Here is a 26018-nt window from a genome sequence, read left to right as displayed (position 1 = left end):
CAGCTTCAGAGATAGTCTATTAGTGACATGTGCCTTTCCCCCAAAACAACAATGAAGTGTTCTCTGTGCTAACAACTAGCTTTAAAAAAAAAAAAAGAAAGTAAAACATAATTCTGCATTTTTTATATTTATTTGAGAGAGAGAGAGAGAGAGCATGCACATGTATGTGTGTGTGAGCACAAGCAGGGGAGGGGCACAGAGAGGAGGAGGAAACGAATTCCAAGCAGGCCCTGCACTGTCAGCACAGAGCCTGATACAGGGCTTAATCTCATCAACCCTGAGATGACCTGAGAGGAAATCAAGAGTTGGACATGTAACTAAATAAGCCACCCAGGTACCCCCCAAATTCTGCATTTTTATAAAACTTGATAAGAATAGTATTTCAAACACTATAGTCACCAGAAGTATACAGTTATCAAAAATGTACACACTTCACTTGGCATCTCCAGCACCTTCAGCTTTCTGTGTCTGGTCTGTTTTGGCAACTCCATTGTCTGCAGTGTTATTCCCATCCTTGCAGGCATCAACTTCCCTGTTTTTTCCTTTGGGTACCTTCTCTCCCTTCTTTGCATAGGCCTCTTTAGGCTTGGGCTTTGGAGGAGCAGTTTCAGCAGATAACCTTGCAGATCTTTTCTGTGATTCATCCTTCACCTTGGCTTTATCTCCTTTAGCCTCCCCTTCAGCGTTTCTCTTGGACGTGGTGACGCTGGAGGGGTGGGCTTTAGTGGGTCAAGGGGTCCTTCTCACTAGTTTTTCACACTCCTCCTAAGGATTCTTGTTGCCTTTTGATATCTAAATTGACTTTTAGAATACTTGAAGTGCTCTTTGAGGTCAGCACCTGAAGGTATTGGTAATCACACACACACACACACACACACACACACACACACACACACATGCTGGAAATACCACTCAACAATAAAAAATAATGAATTCTTGCCATTTGTGACTACGTGGATGGAACTAGAGTATATTATGCTAAGCAATATAAGTCAGGCAGAGAAAGACAAATATATAATTTCACTCATATGTGGAATTTGAGAAACAAATGGATGTAGGGAAAGGGAAGGAAAAATAAGATAAAACCAGAGTGGGAGGCAAACCCTAAGAGACTTAAATACAGAGAAGAAACTGGGGTTTGCTGGAGGGGAGGTGGCTGGGGGATGGGCTAAATGGGTGATGGGCATTAAGGATGACACTTGTTGGGATGAGCCCTGGGGTTGTATGTAAGTGATGAATCTCTGGGTTCTACTCTTGAAACCAGTGCTATACTGGTTAACTAACTTGAAATATATTTAAAATAAAAAAAAATAATTTACATTGTACACACTTTAACTGGTCTGTACATACCATGGCAGGTGATTTTGTAATAAACTATAATTGGGCTTCCTACTAGTAAAAATAGTCTTTGCTTAGACTGTGGAGGTCTTTCTGAAGATTTTTTTTGAAAAGACACTTGAGAGAAAAAAAAGAAAGTCTGGCTATGCTATTATGAAAGAAAATTAGAAAAATTATTTTGAGTGTGACCTTTAGAGCCAATGGCTCTCCTGAGATAATAGTGGGCCTGTCATTCTTTTTGGACCAAAGTTGTTAGCTTTATTCAACTACTGTATACTGCAAGGTTTTCTAGAATGGGAGACTTTGCATAATGTATTACATGTCTCAGTTCACACCAAGGGGCTAGGAAAAGCTCAAGTGGCATAGTTGATAGATGTTCCAGAGATGGACATTTTAATTATAATCAGATGCTAAATTATTTCCATGTGGGTTGTATTATTACTTTGAGAATTTCTCAATACATGCTTGAAGCATTTTCCCTAGGAAGTAAATGTTTCTAATTTTTACTGAATTTAGCATCTAAAAATGTTTGTCCCTAGTAGTTTTGTTTAAACAAAGACATCATTGGATTACAGATAAGGAACTGTTTCTAGATTAAGAATGTTACTTATATAATAACCTTGCCCAGTTAATTATTTTCTCTCAATATTTAAAACTCAGGTTAATCATATTAACAGAATCAAAAGACAAAATATAAATAGAATATAAATAATATTAACAATAACAACCATTTTAAGACATAAAATGAAGCAAAGCATGGAATTTGAAATGACAAATATGTTTAAGTTTCCTGTGTGAACCTATAGAAATTGATTAGTTTTTCTTAGTTGTAATTTCTTTCTTGCTAAAAATAGAATTAATAAAATCTGTTTCCTTATAGAAAATAAGTGGAAAAAAGAAATGAATATATTTTTGTTTATTTCATACAATAGACAGCACTTTAGTATGTATTTAAGAATTGGTACCTTAATTTTGTTAGTGAATGGAACACATTACAGTTTACAAATGATACTTTCATAATGAGTAATATTTTCACTACCTTTTCTTTTTTATATGCAAGTGAAACTAAGAGTTTAGATGATTCTCTCCAGTTTTGCATGTAGCAACTTTCTAAGTGATGTCTTCATCTATTCCACAAATATGCTGATGTTTTACACTATCTTAAAGTCTTTACAACTGAAGACATTGAGGCACAGAGAGCTGAGATCATCTTCTAGGGATCACACAGCTAAGGTATAATGAGACAGGACTCCTAATCTCAGCAAGATCTCAAGCTCTTTATGTTACAACACTCTGAACCCCCACACAGTCAAGGACACCATGCTGCACTTACAATCTAATCTCCATTCCCTCTTTCACTGTACTTTCCATCCTCTTATTATTAAAGCCACTTATTTTTCCCCAAACAGACCATCTACTTTCCACCATGTTTACCCACATCCTAAAATTTTATCCCCACTTTTCTTTACTGATTGCATTCCTGGTGTTCTCTCAAATTTTGTGGACACTGGCCTCTCTTTTGAATTCCTTCAATAAACTACCAGACAAAATCACATCACCTTTGTGTTTCCATTGCTCCCTATACAAGTGTTTCTTATAACCCATTATAAACCAATAATAAAATATCTAACCACTGTTTTAGAACATGTGTCAAATCTAAACATTTTACATGTTTACTCATTTAAGATCACAAAAGTTTTGTGGGTGGGCACCTGGGTGGCTCAGCCGGTTAAGCATCCAACTTGGGCTCAGGTCATGATCTCAGTGTCCATAAGTTCAAGCCCCATGTCCGGCTCTGTGCTGATGGCTCAGAGCCTGGAGCCTGCTTCAGCTTCAGATTCTGTGTCTCCCTCTCTCTCTGCTGCTCCCTGACTCACACTCTCCCTCTGTTAAAAACAAAGATTATTTTTTTTAGTCTTATGGTTTACTTATTATACTACTTTTATAGACACGCAGGTGAGGGAAATTTCCCATTTACCCAGCTCAGCCTTCATATACTTCCTGGTTTCATGTTATATCTTTTCCCACCCATTCACCTTCAGTTTTTGGTGTATTCCATACTTACAGTTTCTCTCTTCTAGACGGCAGATAGTTAGGCTTTGCTTATTGATCCATTCTGGACATTTCTTAGTTGGGAGTTTCATAAAAACATGTCCTTATTGGTGTGATGGTTATTGTTTATGGAACAAACTGCCATGTGAACACAGAAACTAGAGAAGCAGAGAAGGTGTTGCAGGGGAGAGGATACTTGATTTCACCCTTGAAGAGCAAATGAAGAAGGTCATATGTGCCCAATGGTGATAGCATCACTGACAGAGGAAATGGCATGTGCAAAGGTACAAAGTTCCAAAGTAGCAAAGGTATAGTATATAAGAGATATTTGGCACACGTACCTTTTTAATATACTTTTCTATAGGAGTACTGGCTGCCTTCTAAAGAAGGATTGAGTTTTGCTGTCACATTTTTACAGATGAACTCCTGGTACTTTACATCTCCTGGCAGAACCATGACTAATTGGAACAGCTTTCAATGTGCTAATTAAGTTAGATTCCCTAAATCTCTCTTTTGAGGATTAGAACTAGGAAGCATGGGCATTCGTATTGGAAAATGGTAACACACCAAAAAATATATTTGATGAAGGTAAGAAAGCAATAAATGTTTATGTAGTTATTTTGTCTTTACTTATAGAAAACAGTGCATTCCTTTCAACATGATTTCCAATTAGCAGCATGGCACTATTTATTTTCACCATATAGATCTATTAGGTGTACTTCAGAGATGTTTTCAAGATTCCTATGGTGCCTTTTTTTGGCCACCCTAGGAGAGAATGTCGTGAAAATGATAGCTGATACAATCGTGGCAAAGATAGTATGAATGAATGAAAAAGAGAAATCAACTCAGTTCTGTCCATTTCCTTTGTGCTATTTCAGTGTCATATCACGAATATTTAATCATGCCTCACTGATGTAGGGAAATAGCGGGTGATATGAACAATAATGGGAATGGGTACTAACATGATGAGAGATGGTTATGTTTTTATGTGTTCTATAAAGTCCCACATATCGTTACGGAATTCCATAAATAATGGCAAAACTGGCTTAATATATTCAGTAACTGATGTGCCACTTGAGATTGGGATTGACCGTGTTTTCATATTAGAGAAAAACAATACTAATCCAAAACAGTTTAAAGGGATGGAAAACACTACAAATCAAAGTTGTGAAGAAATGATAGGCCATTTTCTTTATATTAAAAAAAAGAGAGTAAAAGTGCTGAATTATGGCGGAGACTTGAATGGGCCATAATGAATCTCGGTGGCTGAAAGCTGATTCAAAATAAATGGAGATAATTAACAGATTGGAGATCTGCAAGCAACAGGTAATTGGATTATCAATGGATAATTTGTTTCCATGGACGTTTTTACTATCCGCACATCTGCAATATTTCATTCTTGTCATTTTGTTCTCTGAAAGAATGTCCTCAAAACTTAGTTAATCCCCTGTATGATCTCTGTAATTAAGTTATTTTGAAGAGATGGCCACTGCTTTTTTATCCTCAAACAACATCCAAATCCCTCATTTTAATTACAAATGACACTTTATTTCCTCTGTTTTGTACTGACCCTTTGAAAAGAGTGAGGCTTTTTTTCATTCTCTAGGGAGCACAAACCCAAGTTTAATAACCTTGATCTTTTAAAATATTGATTCATTAATCTGGGTGTTTTTGCTAGTCACAACAATTGAACATTTCAAGTTTCAAATATCTTTTCATCAAATTTCTAACTCTGCCATAAATTTGAAAGTTTCAAATGTACAGTGAGCCTCTACATTACCTGCTTTTCTTTCTATTGTCATGTCAAGCCTATGATGGTCAATTTTCTCTTTTTCTAAGGAATATGGAAGACCACTTCCCTTTGTTGGTGGGAAGAAAAGGCAGTGGGTGTCAACATTGTTGCAAAGATTTTGTTCAATATATCTAAAGCATGTAGCAAATTTCAAACACAAGAAAAGCAGGTGATAAAACTAAGACTACTAACCAAACCCATGAGGCCCAAAGTCACAGAAATGGTAAGCCAAGAATTTTGTGAAAGGGCCATTATGTGTGACAGAGAGAAACACCATTAATGAACCCAGGTATTGTATGAAAAGCACACTCTGAAGCCAGACACACTGGCTTCCTATCCCATTCTTACCTCTTGTTAGCTATATAATGTTGCATAAATTACTAAACATCTTGATTCATTCACCTATGAGTAGAACATAATATTAATCCCCAAATGCCAAATCTATAGAAATAATTAAAAGAATAATAAAGATCTTAGAGCAGTGTCTTCTGACACATGATTATCCCTATATTAGCATTTATTATTGTTATTGCGGTTAAGAGAATAACCTTGGATGTGTGAACTCATAGTTAAATTAAGTTGTGACAACCATCTAGAATTCAATCAGATGTTACTATGATATTAAATGTTAAATTCCTACAAGGCTGGTAAAATATCAAAAGAATGAAACCTTTTATCAATTTCTATGGTCTTCAAGACTAAACAAAGACATTTAAATATCATATAATTGAAATATCTTTAAATATCACATAATTGACTAAAAATTGTGATTTTCAAATGAAAATCATGCTAAGTTTTTAAATACAATATTAGAACATTTTAAGACAACTTGACACAATATTTGTTAATTTATTTTTTCAGATTCATGACATTCACTTATATTTTCAGAAGGCCTGATAGAGCACTGAGATACGTAAAAAGATGTTGAGTATATTTATAAAATACAACTAGAGATATTTGAAATATATAAGAAAATTTAATTAGTTAAGCAGTAAAATTTCCCGTAAAAATAACTGTCAAAATTTTCTGTTTTTACAAAAATATGAGTTAGTAAACTGAAGTAACAGATTTTTAAATTTATATAAAATTCTGAAATTTAAAACTAAAACTCTGGGTAGTTTTTTTCTTGGGGGAAAAGTCTTCAAGGGAATATGTGTGTATATGGATGCATATCATATTTAACAATCTTATCTTCAAACTGGTTTGATAATTTATTATCAACATCTTTCTACTCCTAGATTGTGAAAATTTTCTGAGTATTTGGAACTAATTTGAAAATCATTTGGGGTTCCAGGTATTGTATCTGGGCATCATAAACTGAATAACAAAAGGCTTAATTTGTTGAGATTTGGGGGGAAAGGGTAACATACATATTTGCACTATCCTCTGGAAGATAAGTATTACAGATGAAGGTCAAAACAACCAGTGATAACTGGAGCCTTCTCGTTTGAGCCAGATCACACGAATATAGAAGTCAATGAGTGTAAAGTTGTATAGTATTTTTGGAAAATACAATGGTTACAAGAGAATGAGGATATTTGGGTCCTTTAAACTTTCTACACTTCTCTGTGTTTTTCAAGACAAGGCTTTTCTTTAAAAAAGGACTTTTGTGTTTGCACATTTTATATGATCCTGTCATTGTTTTCTCCTTGTTCTTCTCTACTTTTTTAATAAAGTGCTTTTGTGATTGGGATTGTAATAGTTTCTGGTCTCAGTTGGTGCCTTGGTGGAACCAAGGGTAGGATTTCTGTACACGTTTAGAAAAGCATTTTGGAGGGGTCATTGATCCCCAGGGGAGGAGACTAGCAGAGAAGGGAAGAGTCAAGAGCTAAAATTTACTGAGAATATAGTAAGATGCCTTACTGTCATCATTTGTGATCCCTTAATAACAATTATGTTGGCATAATTACCCATGTTTTAAAGGTTGAAAATGAAACAACAAAAAATCTGAGATTGTGACTAAGGTCACACAGTTGGTAATTGGTAGGATGGGTATCAAACTCAGGTATGATGCCAAAGTCTTTAATTTTTCTAAAAATAGTAAAGGAAGTGAAACCTAGTGATAATGTCAGATTTGTTTCCCACCAAAAGATTTTCATTTCAGACTTTTCTGCTTCTCCATTTTAACTTTTAAGAGGATATCTTTACTTGACCTTTATAATTAAATTTATCATGAGGAATCTATTTGCTTATCCCAGAGAGGTATATTATTATGTTCTATGTCTGCTAGGTTGAATTCTCACTAGTTTACAGAAGTCATTTTTTATTCTTAATTTATTTTTGTCTGTTATTTTCCATTTTGTTTTTGCCATGTGGTATTAAATAGTACAAGACCCTTTCTTAATGATTTTTGAAAATATATGGAATCAATGCCCATGGCCAAATTTATTTGCTTTCACGGGAAGAGTAATGTTAATGTCAAGTGTCTGTGTTTTTCCCCTTAGGATCTGTTTTAATGACTCTATGCATAGGTAATCCATGACTTTTGAATGCGTACCAAAGTGAATTGCTTTGCTTCACACCATTGTAACAATCCATTCAGCCAGAAGAGGCCAACAGAACACAAATTAATGATGTTTGCATTGATTCTGTGTGAGTCTAAATTACTGTAATGGAAATGTCTACACTGTCTTGAATATTTTTTCTACTGGCATTTAAGAAGTAGTATAACTGTTTTCTCAATGTATCACCAACTGATTTGGGGAGGAGAGGAAATTATAGCTACCTGTTCCCATTGCTTACTTGATTCCAGACATTTTGCTAAATATATTACAAACATTTTCTCAATAGGATATGGGTTTTAATTAGTTTTAGGCTATTTATTTGTGTTTTTTCAAGCAAAAGTTGTATCCTAAGGCTAGTCTTGGAATGTGAAATAGAAGTTTCTGATGATAGTTCTCTTTAAAAAAGCCATTGTATTCCCACTGCTGCTTCTGTAGGATTCCTGAGAATGTGAGAAGATCAAAATAGGAAAAGGGGCAGGGGGATCCTTGGGTAGCATGTGGCCTTTCAGGTAATTTGGTGATTGCAAAATTGTCAAGAGAGTTGCCATTTCTTGGTAGTGACTCTTTGGAAAGACTTTATCTCCTGTGGGTATAGCAACAGTTCTGAAGGTTATGTTAAAAATCTTGAGGGCAACTACTGATTAGTCTCAAAGTTGACCAGGGACCACTTCATGACCACTTGATAATTTCTATCAGTTTTTCTCCCCTAAATTTGAGCCCCAACTATGGTTATGCTGAGGGACACTGACAGTCATTCCAGATGGTGGCTTCACCACATTCTGCATGGAGACACTCTGCCCATCATTTCTGCATTCTGAATATCCCTCTACATTTAGTCTTTTGTTTTAAAACAAATTCATTTAGTGACCACTGTGTAAACACACTGACATCTTCATAGACAATTCTCATCTTACTGCAGATCATCTCTCCATGTGTTATCTTAGGTACAAAAATGAAGATTAAAACATTTTTTTCTTTTTTTTTTTTTAATTTTTTTTTCAACGTTTATTTATTTTTGGGACAGAGAGAGACAGAGCATGAACGGGGGAGGTGCAGAGAGAGAGGGAGCCACAGAATCGGAAGCAGGCTCCAGGCTCCAAGCCATCAGCCCAGAGCCTGACGCGGGGCTCGAACTACGGACCGCGAGATCGTGACCTGGCTGAAGTCGGACGCTCAACCGACTGCGCCACCCAGGCGCCCCAAACATTTTTTTTTCAATATATGAAATTTATTGTCAAATTGGTTTCCATACAACACCCAGTGCTCATCCCAAAAGGTGCCCTCCTCAATACCCATCACCCACCCTCCCCTCCCTCCCACCCCCCATCAACCCTCAGTTTGTTCTCAGTTTTTAAGAGTCTCTTATGCTTTGGCTATCTCCCACTCTAACCTCTTTTTTTTTCCCTTCCCCTCCTCCATGGGTTTCTGTTAAGTTTCTCAGGATCCACATAAGAGTGAAAACATGTGGTATCTGTCTTTCTCTGTATGGCTTATTTCACTTAGCATCACACTCTCCAGTTCCATCCACGTTGCTACAAAAGGCCATATTTCATTTTTTCTCATTGCCACGTAGTATTCCATTGTGTATATAAACCGCAATTTCTTTATCCATTCATCAGTTGATGGACATTTAGGCTCTTTCCATAATTTGGCTATTGTTGAGAGTGCTGCTATGAACATTGGGGTACAAGTGCCCCTATGTATCAGTACTCCTGTATCCCTTGGATAAATTCCTAGCAGTGCTATTGCTGGGTCATAGGGTAGGTCTATTTTTAATTTTCTGAGGAACCTCCACACTGCTTTCCAGAGCGGCTGCACCAATTTGCATTCCCACCAACAGTGCAAGAGGGTTCCCGTTTCTCCACATCCTCTCCAGCATCTAGAGTCTCCTGATTTGTTCATTTTGGCCACTCTGACTGGCGTGAGGTGGTATCTGAGTGTGGTTTTGATTTGTATTTCCCTGATAAGGAGTGACGCTGAACATCTTTTCATGTGCCTGTTGGCCATCCGGATGTCTTCTTTAGAGAAGTGTCTATTCATGTTTTCTGCCCATTTCTTCACTGGGTTATTTGGAAGATTAAAACATTCTCTAATGCTGTGCCATAGAGATAAGTAAGGTGTTTTGCTGGGCCCATGTGTGTGAGCAGTTTCTATTTTTAAAAAATATGCAAATTAGAAAAGTCTTCAGAAGTGACCTTAGAAATTTTAACTGAGGCAGGTCTCAGTAAATAGAAATTTACTATTAGTGCCCCTCTTTTACAGATGAAAAAAAAAATTGGCTTGGTGAGTTAAGGGAACTTCCTGAGATAATATGGTTACTAACTACTAACTAGACCTCAGTTTCATCAAATATCTGGACTCTTAATAACTAATTAAAATATTTAAGCTTTCAGTGAGAGAGATGATGCAAATTATTTGATTCTAAAATATTAGTTTCTCTGTTCTTTAAATTTTATGAAGGCTGATGTCTTAAGGCTCTAAAGATTGCTTCACCTGCAAATGACTTAAACACAATTTCTAAATTTGTTTATGTTTATTAATTTTGAGAAAGAGAGAGAGAGACAGAGTGTGAGCAGGCGAGGGGCAGAGAGAGGGAGACACAGAATCTGAAGCAGGCTCCAGGCTCTGAGCTGTCAGCACAGAGCCCAACGTGGGGCTCAAACCCATGAACTGTGAGATCATGACCTGAGCCGAAGTTGGACCCTTAACCTAATGAGCCACCCAGGCACCCTGTCTAATGAGAGTTGTTATTGAAGCAGTGGATATTAAGTACTGTTCTGGAATTAAGAGACAGAGTTTCTTTTTCTAGGGACATACAATTTGCAGCACCCAGATGACTTTTCTCTGAGCTAATTCAAGTCTTTGTTCGCACATAGGTAATATTTATTCTTTGATAAAATTTAAAATAGTAGTTGAATAATGATCTAAATCTTTCTAAAGCATGTCCACATGTTTTGGTGCCTTGTACCCAGCCATTGTTTGCAAACTGGCAGAGCGTAAGTTAAAAATACGTTATGAATGTATTTATATCTGTCTTTGTATATCTAGTTAACCAGTTTGTCTGAAAATGAGTCATTTCAATTTATAAGTGTCTGATTGGTCCAACAAAAGGAGCATTTAGTCATGGGAATCAGTTGAGCTCTTTGTACATGTAGAAAAAGGTAAATAATTTATAATCCTGGTCTTGACTTATTAAATTGATGGAGACACGATGATGCATGGCAGGTGCCTGGCTACCCTCCTCTTCATGACAGGACTCATTTTCTACAAAACTACCATTCACAGAGACTACATTTATGTTTTTCCCTCCCTCTTTTACAACGTGTTCTTTTTCCTGCTCAGTTTCCTTGAGTTAGGCCTTCCACAATTATCTGCCATAGTACTTAATAATTTTTGATGGCACCAATGGCTTACCTGAGTTCCTGCATGGGAGTAAGCCATGACTTAAAGTTTGAAGAATGTCCTTGGACTCCTAAGTAGTAACTCAGTATTTGATAGACACACAAATCCCATAAAAGAAAAGTAAACCAATTTTTTTGTAATTTTATCTACTGCCGAAGATATTATTTGTTCAGGAAAAAAAGGAATGAAAATACTGCTACAGGTGTTGGGAATAGTTATTAAATAAATAAATACTAAAAAGAAAATTTTCTTTTGTCTGTCAAAACCCTCTAGTGTTGCCAAGTCATTTCGTATCTGATGTTCAAGAGAGACAGGGCCACTCTCTTCAAAGGCTCATAAGAAAAAAAAATCAACTTTGCAACTTCTAAAGAACTGAGGAAGAAGATAATGATGAGAAAATATTTGTGTTATTCCTCAAAGCAGAGAGAAATTTGAAAGCATTAATAAAAAGTCTTCCTGGGAAACTGAACTTTATTAATACTAACAAGGTGACAGAATGATATAGTGTTCTTATTCTATTTCATTTTAAAATATAGAAAGGATAATATTTTAATAGTTAAGGTGATCCAGTTTATATTTTTATAGTCCTGGTTGTGTGTTTTCTTTCAAATCTAGCTTATTACACAAATATTTTGAGTCACTTCTTTCTGCTACACAGGTGCAGAGATCATTAGAATATGTATAGCTTGACTGACTCCTATGGGTAGTTTGCTGATGTATTTGTTTACAGAGAAGAGTGTCTTTGATCTCAATAATATATTTTTAGACATTCAGCCTACAGGAGGATATACATTATCACCTCTCTTACACACACTCAGAGAAAATCATTTGTTTCTTTGCATAATCTTGACACCAACCAACAGTGTTTATATCACATTTGTTAAAGAATAATTTTTGGGAAAAGTAAAATCATGAATCTCATACAGAGACAAAATGAACATGTGATAAAGACTGAATTTAACTCATTATTAATGAGGGAATGTGTAAGATATTACAACGAGTTTAAAAGAGAATGCCAAGAACAGACACATTTATAAATCAAGAATATTAAAATGAATGTGCAAATGAGGAGGGCAAACTAACTTCTAACACAGTGGCAGGGAGAAGTCAATTGAACCTTTACCAGACAAAATTTATTTCCATGTGTATACACAATCATTTTTGCATTGCCATGAATTATTTATAATTTTGAGAATTATCTATAACTTGTAAGTAGCTCAAAGGCAGTGAAAGATTATAATCAGATAACCAATTAAATGGGTGTAGTAAAAAAATATATAATTGTCCACTGGAGATATCCAGTAATTTTTCATACTGATTACAAATTGTTTTACACACTGAAAAGTTCTGGCTGACATGTTGGCTACCTCTCTGATTATTTTCTGTGTATTTGTACATCTTTTTCCTTCTACCTAAATACTGGGATTCTCTGGGTCAAGAACTGTGCTTTGCTTTTTTAGGTTGTTTGCTTTCTACTCCCAATACAGAGTGGGTGAAAACTAGCTACTTCTTACATAGCTGGTGGAATGAAATTATAACATTGGGTGCTGTTAGTCAAGCACAATGAAACGTTTGATCTTCATGGTGGGTTGTTTGATAACACACTGTAAAAAATGTTTTTGGAAGCTTAGGGGAGAATGATGTTTATTTTGTTGGATATAACTGGTTAACAGCAACACTTTCAGTCTTACTTCACATCCTTAATTTATGCTCTTATATAATTTTATTGTCAAGAACTCTTTTGACCCCAGCTTGGTGTAAGCATCCCCCTCCAAAAAAATGGGTATGACTTTAAACCAGACAAATCTATATTCAAATCTATCTCTACCACTTTTAATCCTTAGCAACTATGTGACCACAGAGAGAGATGATTAACTTTACTGAGGCTTAGTTTTTTTTTTTTTTCATTTTTTAAATTGAGCTAATAATACTGTAACCAAAGAATGTTATGACGATTATATAACATATATAAAAAGCTTAGCCTATGGAGGAATGTGTAAATACTATTTTCCTGCTTTTCTTTTTTTCCTAATTTAATTTAAATAAGGAAAATAATCAAAATGAAGACTCTTACTCTGCTGAACACCATTTCAGACTAGAAATTAGCCTGAGAACTCATAAAATAGATTTTTTAAAAAGATGCTTGAATCATTTAGTTTATAACACTGCTTTTAACTTGAAGATTGAAAATGTACTTTAAGGTTGGGGCAACTTTTAAAAACCAATACCTTGCTCGGTAATAATTAGAAAAAGCCTAGTTTATTAAAGGGCTTTCTCCCTTTTCACCTAGTAGAGGTAGAAATGTCAGAATATTTCTGGAATGCAAATATTTCCTCTTGCATTCCATTTACTTTACACTCTCCCCATTCTCTCTCTTTCTTTCTCTCTCTCTCTCATAACTAGGGGCGTCATCCCATTTCGAAAACAGATTAGCCATTGTATTTAGACTCCAGAACAGAAAATATCAGCATTCAGACAGAACATTCAATATGTATGCAGAGTTGGTCTAATTCTGCCATATCTCTTTCATATATAAAAATAAAAAAATTAGTCTCTTGAAAGGTCTAATTACTTGGATAGGAGTAGTAAATGATGTTATCTTTGCCAATCCCAAATGGCCACATATATATATTCCCTTTTATATGCTATTTCCTCATTTACAGATTACATTGGGCCTTTCAGCTACCACAGCAAAAAATCAGCCTGGGAGCTGCATACTTTGATGTGATTTTCAACAATACTTATTCTCTTAGAAACAAATTTTGCCCTCTTTGTTTGCTGGTATTTTTATGGCAGCTGCACAATTACTTTTCCTCTAAAAAAAAAAAAATGCATCTGCTGAGGAGTGAAAGCATTTGGAGCAACTTTAATGAGTGCACCATTTATTTGTCAATGATTTGTCAGAACGGTTTTGTTACCTTATTGTCTCCTGGAGGTTGCGGACTATTAAAAACAAACACAAGATAAACATAAATAAACAGATATAACATGTCCTCTAGAAAGCATCTGAATAATGAGAAATTAAATCCTGAAATCCTCTTCAATGTCCTTGGAGATTCCTGGGCTTCTGGGGAGATTGTAAGGCACATATGAGATCATAGTACACACTTCTTCAGTAGAGGAGTTTTCAGAGACTAAAAAAAATCCCCTCTGAAGCCCCGTCACAGGAAAATTTTAAAAATGCGCAAATTTTACTGCAGTGAATTCTAATCATTCAGGGTTTGGAATCCAGAATTCAGTAGCTTGTACTTGAGTACTTTGGCATTTGGAAGCATATCTTGAAGGAGCTGAAATAAAAAGGTGGGGGCCACATACTGAAGAGAGCTGAGAATGCTCACATGACCAGCATTCGAGATAATTTTAATTTGTGGGCTGATAAGAAGTGAACCAAATCCTACTTTCTTCTCATTAGTGATAATTAACAACTAATGGAGCAGGAGAGAAGTCAATTTTAAAAGTTTCCTTTCTTTTGTAAGAGATCTGATTATAGGTTATGTTTTCCCTTTAGATATTTTACTCACAGGAAGGTGGTGTTTAGTACAGGGAAAGCAAGCGCGTACATTTCCGAATTAGTTGCGTTGCGCATCCGTGAAACTTCAAAAATATTAAGACTCGTTTCAGGGAAAGGGTAATTCAGAATGGAGATGACTTTGCATTATCCACTTTTTTAAATGATTTATATGCATTCAAGATATATAGTATTAAGAACAAAAGGTCATGGCGAGAAATGAATGTGGATTTGAACTGTAAACCCAGCTGTAGAATCCCAGGTCTCCCAAACCAAACTCTTCATCCCGCCCCCTCAGACTGAGTCGTTCAGACCATATATTTTGAAGCTTGTCTTATTACCTTCCTCATTATTTACCGTCTACCAACTACTTAGGCTATTGATTCTACCTCCTAAATATTGTTAGAATTTGTTTGTTGTCCTTTTGATTCCTGCTCATTGCCCTTGTCTAAACTATGAGCCTCTCTAGTGTGCCCCTGCATAAACAGATTGCGACTGGTCTTTCTGCCTTAGGGCTTTGCATTCTTTTAATTATTTCTTAATCATGTAATATGCCAAAGTGATCTTCAAAATCTGATTACATCAATCTAACTCATTCTACCTCTCTACCTCTCAATACACACACACACACACACACACACACACACACACACACACACACACAAGATTTGTCTTAGGAGAAATTCTCAAATATGTAGCATGGTTTATTGTTTCCTGGATAACTTTGTCCTCTGTCCCTCAGCCTCTGTATCTAAACTCTTATATCCACCCTTTAACCACCTCGCCTTGAAGACTAGAATTTTTGTGCCAGCATTCCCAGAGAAAATCCAGAGACTCGCTTCAATGGGAAGAATAGTTTAGTTCAATGTGGATTGCTTTGCTGAAACTATGTGGTTTTCTAAACCAAAATTGTGGACATGCTGTTTGCCAAGAAGACAGCCCAGCAGTATCCACTCGAAAAGTATTTCTGGAATTTTAGTGTGCACAGGTATTACTGAGGATGCTGTAGAAATGTGGATTCTGATATGGGGCAGGCCTGGAGAGTCTGCATGTCTAAAAAGTTTCCTGCTAATGTTGATGCTGCTGGTCTACAAATCTCTGAATAAGTAACACATTAGGGTGTTTTAGTCACATGTACGTCAGATAAAGTAGTGTCATTAGAATCTGAGTTTGGGAGTCAGAGAGGCGAGGATTCAAATCCTGAATCCAGTTGTTACTTGTTAGCCGACTTTGGGAGGTTACTTAAAATCTCAAAGCCTCACTTTTCACAGCACCTACCTCAAGAAGATATTATGAGTATTTAGTGAGGCTATATATTTATAGTGCTTCATATAGACTTGCAAGCCATTAATAAATATAACCTGCATATAGTAAGTGTTCAGTATTGTTATATTAATATTGATTTATGAGCTAAAACACAGCACATGGTCAAGATCGCTACTCTCAAAGAAGTTACTGTATTCAATGGAGTATTACTCGGCAATCAAAAAGAATGAAATCTTGCTGTTTGCAACTATGTGGATGAAACTAGAGGGTATTATGCTAAGCAAAATTAGAGAAAGACAAATATCATATGACTTCACTCATATGAGGACTTTAAGATACAAAACAGATGAACATAAGGGAAGGGGAAAAATAATATAAAAACAGGGAGGGAGACAAAACATGAAAGACTCTTGAGTATGGAGAACAAACAGAGGGTTGCTGGAGGGGTTCTGGGAGAGGGGATGGGCTTAATGATTAAGGGGCATTAAGGAATCTACTCCTAAAATCATTGTTGCACTATATGCTAACTAACCTGGATGAAAATTTAAAAAATAAATTTGTTTAAAAACAAAGTTACTGTATTCAGAGAAAGAACAAACATGACTATGTGAAAGTCTGTGAGGTCTCATTCAACTCAAAAGATATCATTACTGGGGCGCCTGGGTAGCTCAGTTGGTTGAGCGTCCAACTTTGGCTCAGGTCATGATCTCGTGGTTTGTGGGTTCGAGCTCCGCGTCGGGTTGTGTGCTGACAGCTTGGAGCCTGGAGCCTGCTTCGGATTCTGTGTCCCCCTCTCTCTCTGCCCCTCCCCCACTCATCCTCTGTCTCTCTCTCTGTCTCAGAAATAAACATTAAAACATTAAAAAAAAAAAGATATCATTACCAGTGAGATAAAAATATAATTATTTTCTGGGGCACATGGGTGGCTCAGTCGGTTAAGTGTTGGACTTAGGCTCAAGTCATGATCTCAAGGTTTGTGGGTTTGGCAGACAGCTCAGAGCCTGGAGCCTTTTTCAGATTCTGTCTCTCCTTCTCTCTCTGCTCCTCCCCTGCTTGTGTGCTCACTCTCTCTCTCTCTCTCAAATGAATGAACATTAATATATAGATATGTATATATATATATATGTAATTATTTGTAAATTCAATAAAAAATAGAATATTTTCATGATTCATATAAGTTGGACTGAATTAGCGAAGTTTTCTCTGGGCTGTATTTATTTTTCATGTATATTAGGAGAAGGCAATTTTATTAAAATTATAATTCTTCCCAAATATTAAAAAAATATTTAGTCTCAATTTATTTATCTGCTTACAGAATTAATATGGAACTTAAAAAAGAAATTAAGATTTAGATATTGGTCAGGTGAAAGAAATGGTTTGATTCACTTTTTCAGATATGCTTAGAATTCATTGAAGCAAGACACACGTACATACACCTAAATTGCACTTAGATGCCAAATTATAACTTACTTTGGGAACGTTAGTTTTCTTGAATTCTGTGAAAGAAGCGGCTATGTTACTTTCGCCTTGTTCATCCAGCTTGAGTGGATAACTGACAAAAAGATCTGAATGCAAGTGTGTTCTTCTTCCTACGATGAGTATTTCTGGTGGAAAGAAAAGGACCTGAGTCTTTACTGGATGAACTCCTTTGCATTTGGCTGCAAACTGAGGCTAAAACTGAGGGGTGTTGGTGGGGGATGCTTTGAGCCAAATTTGAAATACGTTGGAAGAAAAAAGTGACTGTAACCTTATAGATGAAGATGTTATGGGACTTCTTACTGTCCCCTTTGGGTTAAGATAAAAGACATATGCTTCAGTACTGACATTCCTGAAAATTGTAATATTTTGCATTCAAATGATTGTGCAATTAGCAATAAAATCGCATCTTTATGTTAAAATTCAGTGCTGACCTTACAGAACATACACATAGAGTAGGAAATGTAGATATTTTATAAACTGGGAGGAGTATTTATTTATTTATTTATTTATTTAAAATACTTACTTTGAGAGAGAGAGTGGGAGCAGAGGAGGCACCGAGAAAGAGGAAAACAGAGACTCCCAAGCAGGCTCCACACTGTCAGCACAGAGCCCATCGTGGGACTGGATATCACGAACTTTGACATCATAACCTGAGCCAAAATCAAGAGTTGGATGCTTAACTGACTGAGCCAAGCAGGAGCCCCATGAGTATTTTTTTAATGTAATATCTGGAGTAATATATCCCTTAATTTTCTATGAAGAGTTACTATTTAATGAAAAGTGGATATAATAGACATAACTAAAATTGGTGCTATTATAGAAGATGCTCAATCCTTTTTCCACTTGGCAACATTTTTCTATATTTTCCTGAGTGCAGTTGTGCCCTTTATATCTATATCTATTTCATGAATATATTAATCCAAAAATCAATGATGTTTGAATACCAAAATCACCATTTATTCAACAAATGGCAGTGTTCTAGGTGCTGGGAATACAGCAAAGTTAGTTTACAAATGTGAAGAAAAAGAGCCATCTTTCTTCAGGAAGAAAGTCTGAAAACAGTAGGATGTTTCTGGACCAATCCTGTTGCGTCCATTGTAATCTGTTTCTACCAATTGAACTCTAGAGACAGGAAAACAGAAACAGAAGTATTATGCTGGGATTTTAGGATGGGGGAGGAGAGTGGGATTAGTATGTTTGCTGTGGGTACGGGGGACCTGAAAAATAATTTGTGTCACAGGCGAAAGAAAAAAGAAATTAGCTGCATCACTGTGTCCTCACGAAGCGACTCCTTCTAATCAGGTTTTCTCCCTTGTTTCAAAGGCTGCTTCTTTATTATGTTGTTTATCTATATGGCACACGGGAAATACTTTTAAAAAGAAAAAGATGATAAAGTTAAGGAAGGATTTTAAAGTCAGATCATTTCTCTTTTGGACAGTGATTTTGCCACCAGGGGACACTTGGCAATGTCTTAGAGATGTTCTCACAACTAGGGGGAGGATGCTCTTGGCATTTGGAAGACAGAGGTCAGGGATGCTGCTAGACATCCTACCACATATGGGACAGTATCCCGAAAAAAAGTAATTATTCCACCCCAAATGTGAATAGAGGTGAGATGAAGAAATCCTACTTTGGAATTAGGAGGCATTCATTGCTTGTTTGTTTACTGAGGTAAAATTCACCCAATATTTCAGATATATAACATAATAACTTGATATGTGTGTATATTGTAAAATGATAAGTACAGGAAGTCTAGGTAACATCTGTCTCCATACATAGTTCTGGAATTGTTTTTCTTGTGATATGAACTTTTAAGATTTGCTCTCTTAGTAACTTTCAAATGTGCAACATAAAATTATTAACTATAGTTATCATGTTGTACATTACACCTATGACCAATTTGTTTTATTACTTTAGGTATGTGCCTTCCAACTCCCTTCACCCATTTCAGTCACCTCCCACTCCTCTGCCTCTGACAATCACCAATCTGTTATCTGTATCATTGAACTTATATGTGTCGGTATGTTTGATTTCACATAAGTAAGAATGTATAGTATTTGTCTTTTTCTGACTTATTTCACTTAGCATAATGCCCTCAAGGTCCATCCATGTTGTCACAAAAGGCAAGATTTCATTATTTTTCATGGCCAGATAATACTCCATTGTGTATGTAGATATTATATTTTCTTTATTCCTTTATCTTTCAATGGACACTGAAGTTGTTTCTTTGTCTTGGCTATTGTATATTGTAAATAATGTTGCAGTGAATATGGGAGTACAGATGAGATACTGATTTCTTTTCTTTTAGATATATACCCAGAAATGGGATTGCTAGAACATATAATGGTTCTATTTTTAAACTTCAGAGGAATCTCCATACTATCTTCTATAGTGGCTGTACTCATTTAAATTCCCACTAATAGTGCATGAGAGTTCCCTTTTCTTCACACCCTCGCCATTCTGACAGGTGTGAGGTGATACCTCATTGTGGTTTTGATATTGGTTGACCATCTTTTCATGTGCCTGCTAACCTTTTATATATCTTCTTTGGAAATATGTCTATTCAGTTTTTGTGCCCATTTTCTAATCAGAGGTTTTGGGTTTTTTTTTTTTTTTTTTTTTTTTTTTTTTTTTTTTTTTTGCTATTGAGTTGTATGAGTTCTTAAATAGTTAAACTTGCTTATGAATATCCTAAATGAAGATAATATGTTGAAATGTGTTGCAGTAGTTATTAACCATTTAAAGTAGATGTCAGATGATGTTTTATAGGGACATGGATGTATGTATCAATAGTTCTAGAATCAGAATCCGGAGTGTTAGTCCTGGCCTTAAATTTCTCATCTGTGAAATGGACTTCTACTTTGAAGTATTTCATAATTAATTGAAATAATTGAAATTAATTGAGATAATCTATGCAAAGCACTTAGAATAGTACCTAGCATAAGTGCTAAATAAGCATTAGCTATTTTTAAGGAAAAAGAAAACCCCAAATAACTTCCCATTATTGCCTTGATCATGGGCACTATTTATCCTAAAGTTCCTCAACCTTTGTGCCATTATACGGATGTATGTTGGCTTGTTTCATCCTCTCATAGGGGAGAGTAGCTGGGTAATCATAAAGTAACAGTGAATTTTATAAGTAAAATGCAACCAAGTAATTGGTAGATTACCTGGAATTTTATGTAGCTGAAGATTATTGAAAATCCTTTGCCACGTTATAATAATAAAGATTAGAACATATTCTGTAGAATTTTCTTTATTGGTCTATCCTTTGTTGATGCTAGTGTAGAAGATGCTCAATCCTTTTTCCACTTGGCAGCATTTTCCTATATTTTACTGAGTACAATTGTGCCCTTCGTATCTACAATTCATACATGAATATATTAATACAAAAATCAATGATGTTTGTACAAAATGACCATTTATTTAACAAATGGCAACATGCTAGGTGCTGGGAATACAGAGCCAAATAAGACAATCTCCAGCCATGGAGCATACATACTCTCATTTGGGAGAGACACATACAGAGAAGTTGCTATATGGTGTGGTGTGCAGCAGACACAGGAAAGAAGTGCTACTGTTGAAATACATGTGATCTACATTTAACTCCACAGATATAGAAGGAAAATTTTTAATAAGCATTAAAATGACAGAGGTAAGGTCAACTACTTGCTGCACTTTTGTTTCATTTTCTGTAAATGCAGACAATGGTGGTCAGGGAGAGTAGCGCTGGGAGTTGATTTACTGAAGTGTATCCATTTGACAATTTACTCTCCATATGGTAACTATCAAATTAAGATGGCAATTATAAAAGTTTGTTGTCACATCACCCACCTTAAGGAAAAAAAAAAAGCCATTTGGTTTGCATACAAGAAAATATAAACACGTACAGCCGAAGAGTGAAGCTTTGGTTTTCCTTTGTTACATAGTCATAACAATGAGGGTATTAGATTCAGATCTCGGGGGCTCATCTTAAGGAATATAAACACAGTAAAGGGACAGAAATGTATCAAGATAATGACACGAACACAAACAATGTAACACAGAAATAGGTTAGAAAACTGGGCATAAATAGCCCAGCTGTAAGAAGTCTTGTGGGGCAATGTAATAATTGTTTTCCAATACTATAAATGTGATTAGACCAAGGAATATGTCGATGGATGTAAAATTTCTGGGTAAAGTATTTGTTTCATTCCATACAGGAACGTTAAAGTTGTAAAAGCTGTGAGGTAAATTGTCCTAGGATGCAGAGAATTCTTCCTCATTCAAGTTGTTTGGCCACAGGACTGAACACAGGTCATGGGGTTACCGAGGAGGCATGCAAACATCATCATATAAGTAGTAATGAATTTGTGCTCTTTCCAACACTGAGACATTCTGATTTTAAAATGGGAACCTGGGTTAATCTGTACTTGACTGAAGTTCCTAATGAAAGTTAGAAATGTATTAAATGCTGAATACTATTCTGGGCTGCATTCAGGTATAGGGAAATAAAATTGCACCACTGGTGACCGTTGGATCTGTCACAGAAATGAGATATCTATCTCATGATACTATTAGAGTCAGAAAAAAAATAATGACAATTAAAGGGTGGCTGGCTTCTTTAACTAATGAAAGTTCAATATCTTCTAATTATATTGGTGGCACAGCATGGTTGCAAAATATGACCTAGTAGCCCTAATGTAGTACTGTAATGAGTCTTTTCATTTCAGCTCTCTGCTGTATGCTTTTAACTCTCTTGGCCATATGAAATATGCTGTTGTGAAAGGATAAGGGATTCAGTGTTTTTGACATGGTAGAGGAAGGTGGCTGCTTAGGGAACAAGATTTAAAATTCAGTTTATTTCAGCAATTTATTACTATTTACCATCTTCATTCTCTATGCTGGAGAAAGAAATAATACAAAGACCAATAAGGTATGAAACTTGCCCTCAAGTTTCTGACTGTCCAATGGAAGAGTAAACACAATACAAATATCTGTTACAGAAGGCAGAAAGTGTGTTAATGAAGCTATGCAAAAAAGTCATAGAACTGCATGGGGGAGAGCTATCCAAACTGCTGGTGGATGGATGGTAAAGAGAGGGAGAAAGGAGAAGGTCAGAGTAAGTTATCTTTGAGCTGGGTCCTGAGAAAATATATAGTACATCAGAGCAAGCCTTATAAACACTATAGAGTAAACATTATGAACACAGCTAACTATATGAAAGCACGACACAGTCTGTATAATGAGACATTAGATGTCTACGTTGGCAAAGACCTGGATATGAAACTGTAGACTTAAATGGATCCCAAGCAAATGGAATTGGATCCATTAAGAACCTCAAACTTATTTTCCTCAATCATTTTTCCCCCAGACCTCACCTACTTCCCAATAGATCAAGATGGGTCTTCATTACTGTTTCTGGGCTATGAGCCCTCCACTCTGATATATGAAAAACACACCAAGCAAATCTACTTCTTTGGGATGCATGCTATTCTGAAAAATTACGCTCTCCACCTATGCACCTGGTTATGTTCACCTGTCTTCTAGATTCCAGTCTCAACAATGTATGAGAAACTTGGCACTCGCTCAAGCTATTTGACTAAGCTTATATAATTTTGTTTGATGTCAAGTCTGAATGGATGGTAATCCCCTCAGTGTTTGGCCTCTCAGTTTTCTTGATGTCCTGACTCCCAAGGCCCTCCTCACTTTTTTTGATTTAGTCAGCTGCCTTCAATTCCTTTTTATTTGTTATATAGTGTAAATTTTACTCCTCCAAAGACGTTGCTTCAAACGTTCTAAACCCTAACCATAAGCTTCTCTTCCCAGACGGCAGGCTCAGTTATGTCTGATATAATGATTCTTTGCTTTAATCTCCACTTCCATGGCCTTCTCCTTTATTTATTTATTTTTGTTTCCAATCCTTCAGTTCTTAAAATTTCTATCCAGTATAGATTGTTTGGTTCATCATTGTAAAAACACACTTGTCTCTTCTCTAAACATTTTAGGTCCTTGTTCCTCTAGTCATTAACACTGACAACAACTGAATTAATCAAAGCACCTGGATATTTGAATTGCCTAGTCTTTTTTTTTTTTTTTTTTTTTTTTACTGTCTGAGAGTTTGGCCCAACATGCCATCTACAATTACTTTGAGGAAAGAGAGAGATTTTTATTAGCCCTCCTATGAAAAGTATTCTAGGATTTATGCTATAAACTAGTAAAGTAAATCCATTTAGAAATTCTTACTGTAGTTTGGGACAGTTAGATTTTTATACATTTGTTTAGAATAATAAACATGAACTATGGGGCGCCTGGATGGCTCAGTCGGTTGAGTGTCCGACTTCGGCTCAGGTCATGATCTCATGGTTTGTGAGTTCGAGCCTTGTGTTGAGCTCTGTGCTGACAGCTCAAAGCCTGGAGCCTGCTTTGGATTCTGTGTCTCCCTCTCTCTCTGACCCTCCCCCACTCACACTCTCTCTCTCCTTCAAAAATAAATAAACATTAAAAAAAAGAATAATAAACATGAACTGAAACTTGTGAGGCTGATACTTAGGCATGGAAATCCACCAAATTTTCTTTTTTCTTCTTCTGTTTTTTTCTTCTTTTTTTTTAAACAGGTGGACCTTTGTAAATAGTGCATACCATAGAACTGAAAGAGTAATTTGTTTCCATCCATGTCTTATTAAATGGCTAGATATTACTTGTACATAAACCTTTGTATTATATATTTTATCTTTTTTAAAGTTTATTCATTTATTTTGAGAGAGAGAGAGAGAGAAAGTGTGGGGTGGGGGGTAACAGAGGCAAAGAGAGAGAGAGAGAGAGAGACAATCCCAAGCAGGCTTTGCACTGTCAGCACAGATCCCGATGTGGGGGCTCAAACTCATGAACCATGAGATCATGACCTGAGCTAAAACCAAGAGTCAGATGCTTAACAAACTGAGCCACCCAGGCACCCCTAGATGTTATCTTTAATTATCTTTCAAATCCATACATTTCTCATGGTCTCCACCACAACTATTCTACATCAAATTATCATCATGGTAAGACCATAATATGCTCCTACCTGGTCTGCCTTTTTCTCTTTCCCCCTTTTAACTCATGCTGTCAACTCCATGTTTATGGTTTTGCTCCAGAAAAGATAGACTTTACTCATGATGATGTCCTCTTTACTAATAATCACAGTTTTGGTTCATAAAAGTAGTTCTGTAAATGTCCATTTAGTTAATAAAAGAAAACCAAAGGGATTATGTCAGCATATAGGATTAATATCCATTGTTATATGGTAAATTTCGTTGTTCTTAAATGACCCCCATACACACACACACACACACACACACACACACACACACACACACATTTTTAATACTTAAAAAAAATCAGGATGTGTCTTACAGTCGATGATATTTTCTAGCTACTCCCTGCCAGGTGGCTTTCCCACCGTAGTTGTCAAGGCAAGCATTGTGTAAAATTGCTTTTGCATTTTTAAAATATGCTTTTGCATCTGGCATGATGGTACAACAGTAACTTTTTGACTTTACAGTCAAGAAACAATCAGTGGACCATTTTAAGAAGAAATAGGAGTCCTGGTTATTGTCTGAAAACTTTCTGTTGGAAGTATCTGTACTGAGTCACAGAATGGGTGTCAGTCATTTGAGAGGCAGGTGAAGAGATGATACTGGAGGGGCACCTGGGTGGCTCACTTGGTTGAGCATTCTACTTCAGCTCAGGTCATGATCTCACAGTTCATGGGTTCGAGCTCTGCATTGGGCTCTGTGGTGATGTCTCAGAACCTGGAGCCTGCTTCGGATTCTGTGTCTCTCCCTCTGCCCCTCCCCTGCTCTCTCTCCCTTTCTTTCTTTCTCTCTCTGTCTCAAAAATAAACATATAGAAAAAGAGAGACAGAGAGAGTAGGGCACCTTGGTGGCTCAGTCTGTTAAGTGTCCAACTTCGGCTCAGGTCATGATCTCACTGTTCGTGTGTTCAAGCCCTGCATGGGGCTCTGTGCTGACAGCTCAGAGCCTGGAGCCTACTTCAGATTCTGTGTCTCCCTCTCTCTCTTCCCCTCCCCCAGCTGCACTTTGTCTGTATGTCTCTCTCTCTCAAAAATAAATAAACATTAAAAATAATAAAATAAAAAAATAGAATACTGGAGCACTCTTAAGAAAACCACATTATCAAAACTCTTCTTTAGAACAAAGGAGGTTACCATGTGAAAAAAATATGGATACCAATAGCTCTGAGTTGAAAGTGACTCAGAAGAGTAGGCCCCTGAATGAGATGATGTTATAGGAAGGCCTCAATCAATTTATTCTGATTATATTTTTTTGTGTATTCATACCAGAGTGATATGTGACAGTAAAATTTTTAATAAATTTCAATAAAAAATTCTAACTGATAAAACATTATATCATGGTTTTTATTAGCAATTATTTTTTCTTAGCTATTTATAAAATATGGACACATTTTACAACAAATGGGATCTTATATTTAATGAAATTTATTAACATTCACTATTTTATAAAGTTCTAGGCCACACCATAGATTTTTTTTCTTTAAAAAAATCATGGAGTCATAAATAGATAGGACATTAGAATAACAGCCCAATTTTCTCACATTGAGGATCCAACTCTTAACTGATGATTAAAAAGAGTTACCTATTTTCAAGGAATTAGTCAATGATCTGATAGATTCAGTG

General features: G+C 36.0%; 1 protein-coding gene across 1 annotated transcript; it reads right to left on the bottom strand.

Moving 5' to 3' along the window:
• Positions 1-352: 352 nt before the first annotated feature.
• On the bottom strand, positions 353-14674 carry LOC123600491 (non-histone chromosomal protein HMG-17-like). Its single transcript, XM_045482530.1, has 3 exons — positions 14610-14674; positions 5171-5313; positions 353-719 (listed from the first exon to the last, which is right to left on the bottom strand). The coding sequence occupies exons 1-3, from the start codon at positions 14672-14674 to the stop codon at positions 433-435; spliced, it is 495 nt and encodes a 164-aa protein (XP_045338486.1). The 3' UTR covers positions 353-432.
• Positions 14675-26018: the final 11344 nt, after the last annotated feature.

Source organism: Leopardus geoffroyi, chromosome D1 (genome assembly GCF_018350155.1).
Source record: "Leopardus geoffroyi isolate Oge1 chromosome D1, O.geoffroyi_Oge1_pat1.0, whole genome shotgun sequence".
Classification (NCBI taxonomy): Eukaryota; Metazoa; Chordata; class Mammalia; order Carnivora; family Felidae; genus Leopardus; species Leopardus geoffroyi.
This window is presented reverse-complemented; position numbering and strand designations above follow the sequence as displayed.

What these genes read in the sequence shown, in the direction of transcription:
- LOC123600491 (XM_045482530.1), bottom strand. Translation starts at nt 14,674, where the DNA reads ATGCGCAACGCAACTAATTCGGAAATGTACGCGCTTGCTTTCCCTGTA. An exon ending in GTACTAAACACCACCTTCCT is followed by an intron (nt 5,314 to 14,609) that starts GTGAGTAAAATA and finishes TACATGCTTTAG; the next exon opens with ATATATTGAACAAAATCTTT. An exon ending in GACAATAGAAAGAAAAGCAG is followed by an intron (nt 720 to 5,170) that starts GTAATGTAGAGG and finishes GACCCACTAAAG; the next exon opens with CCCACCCCTCCAGCGTCACC.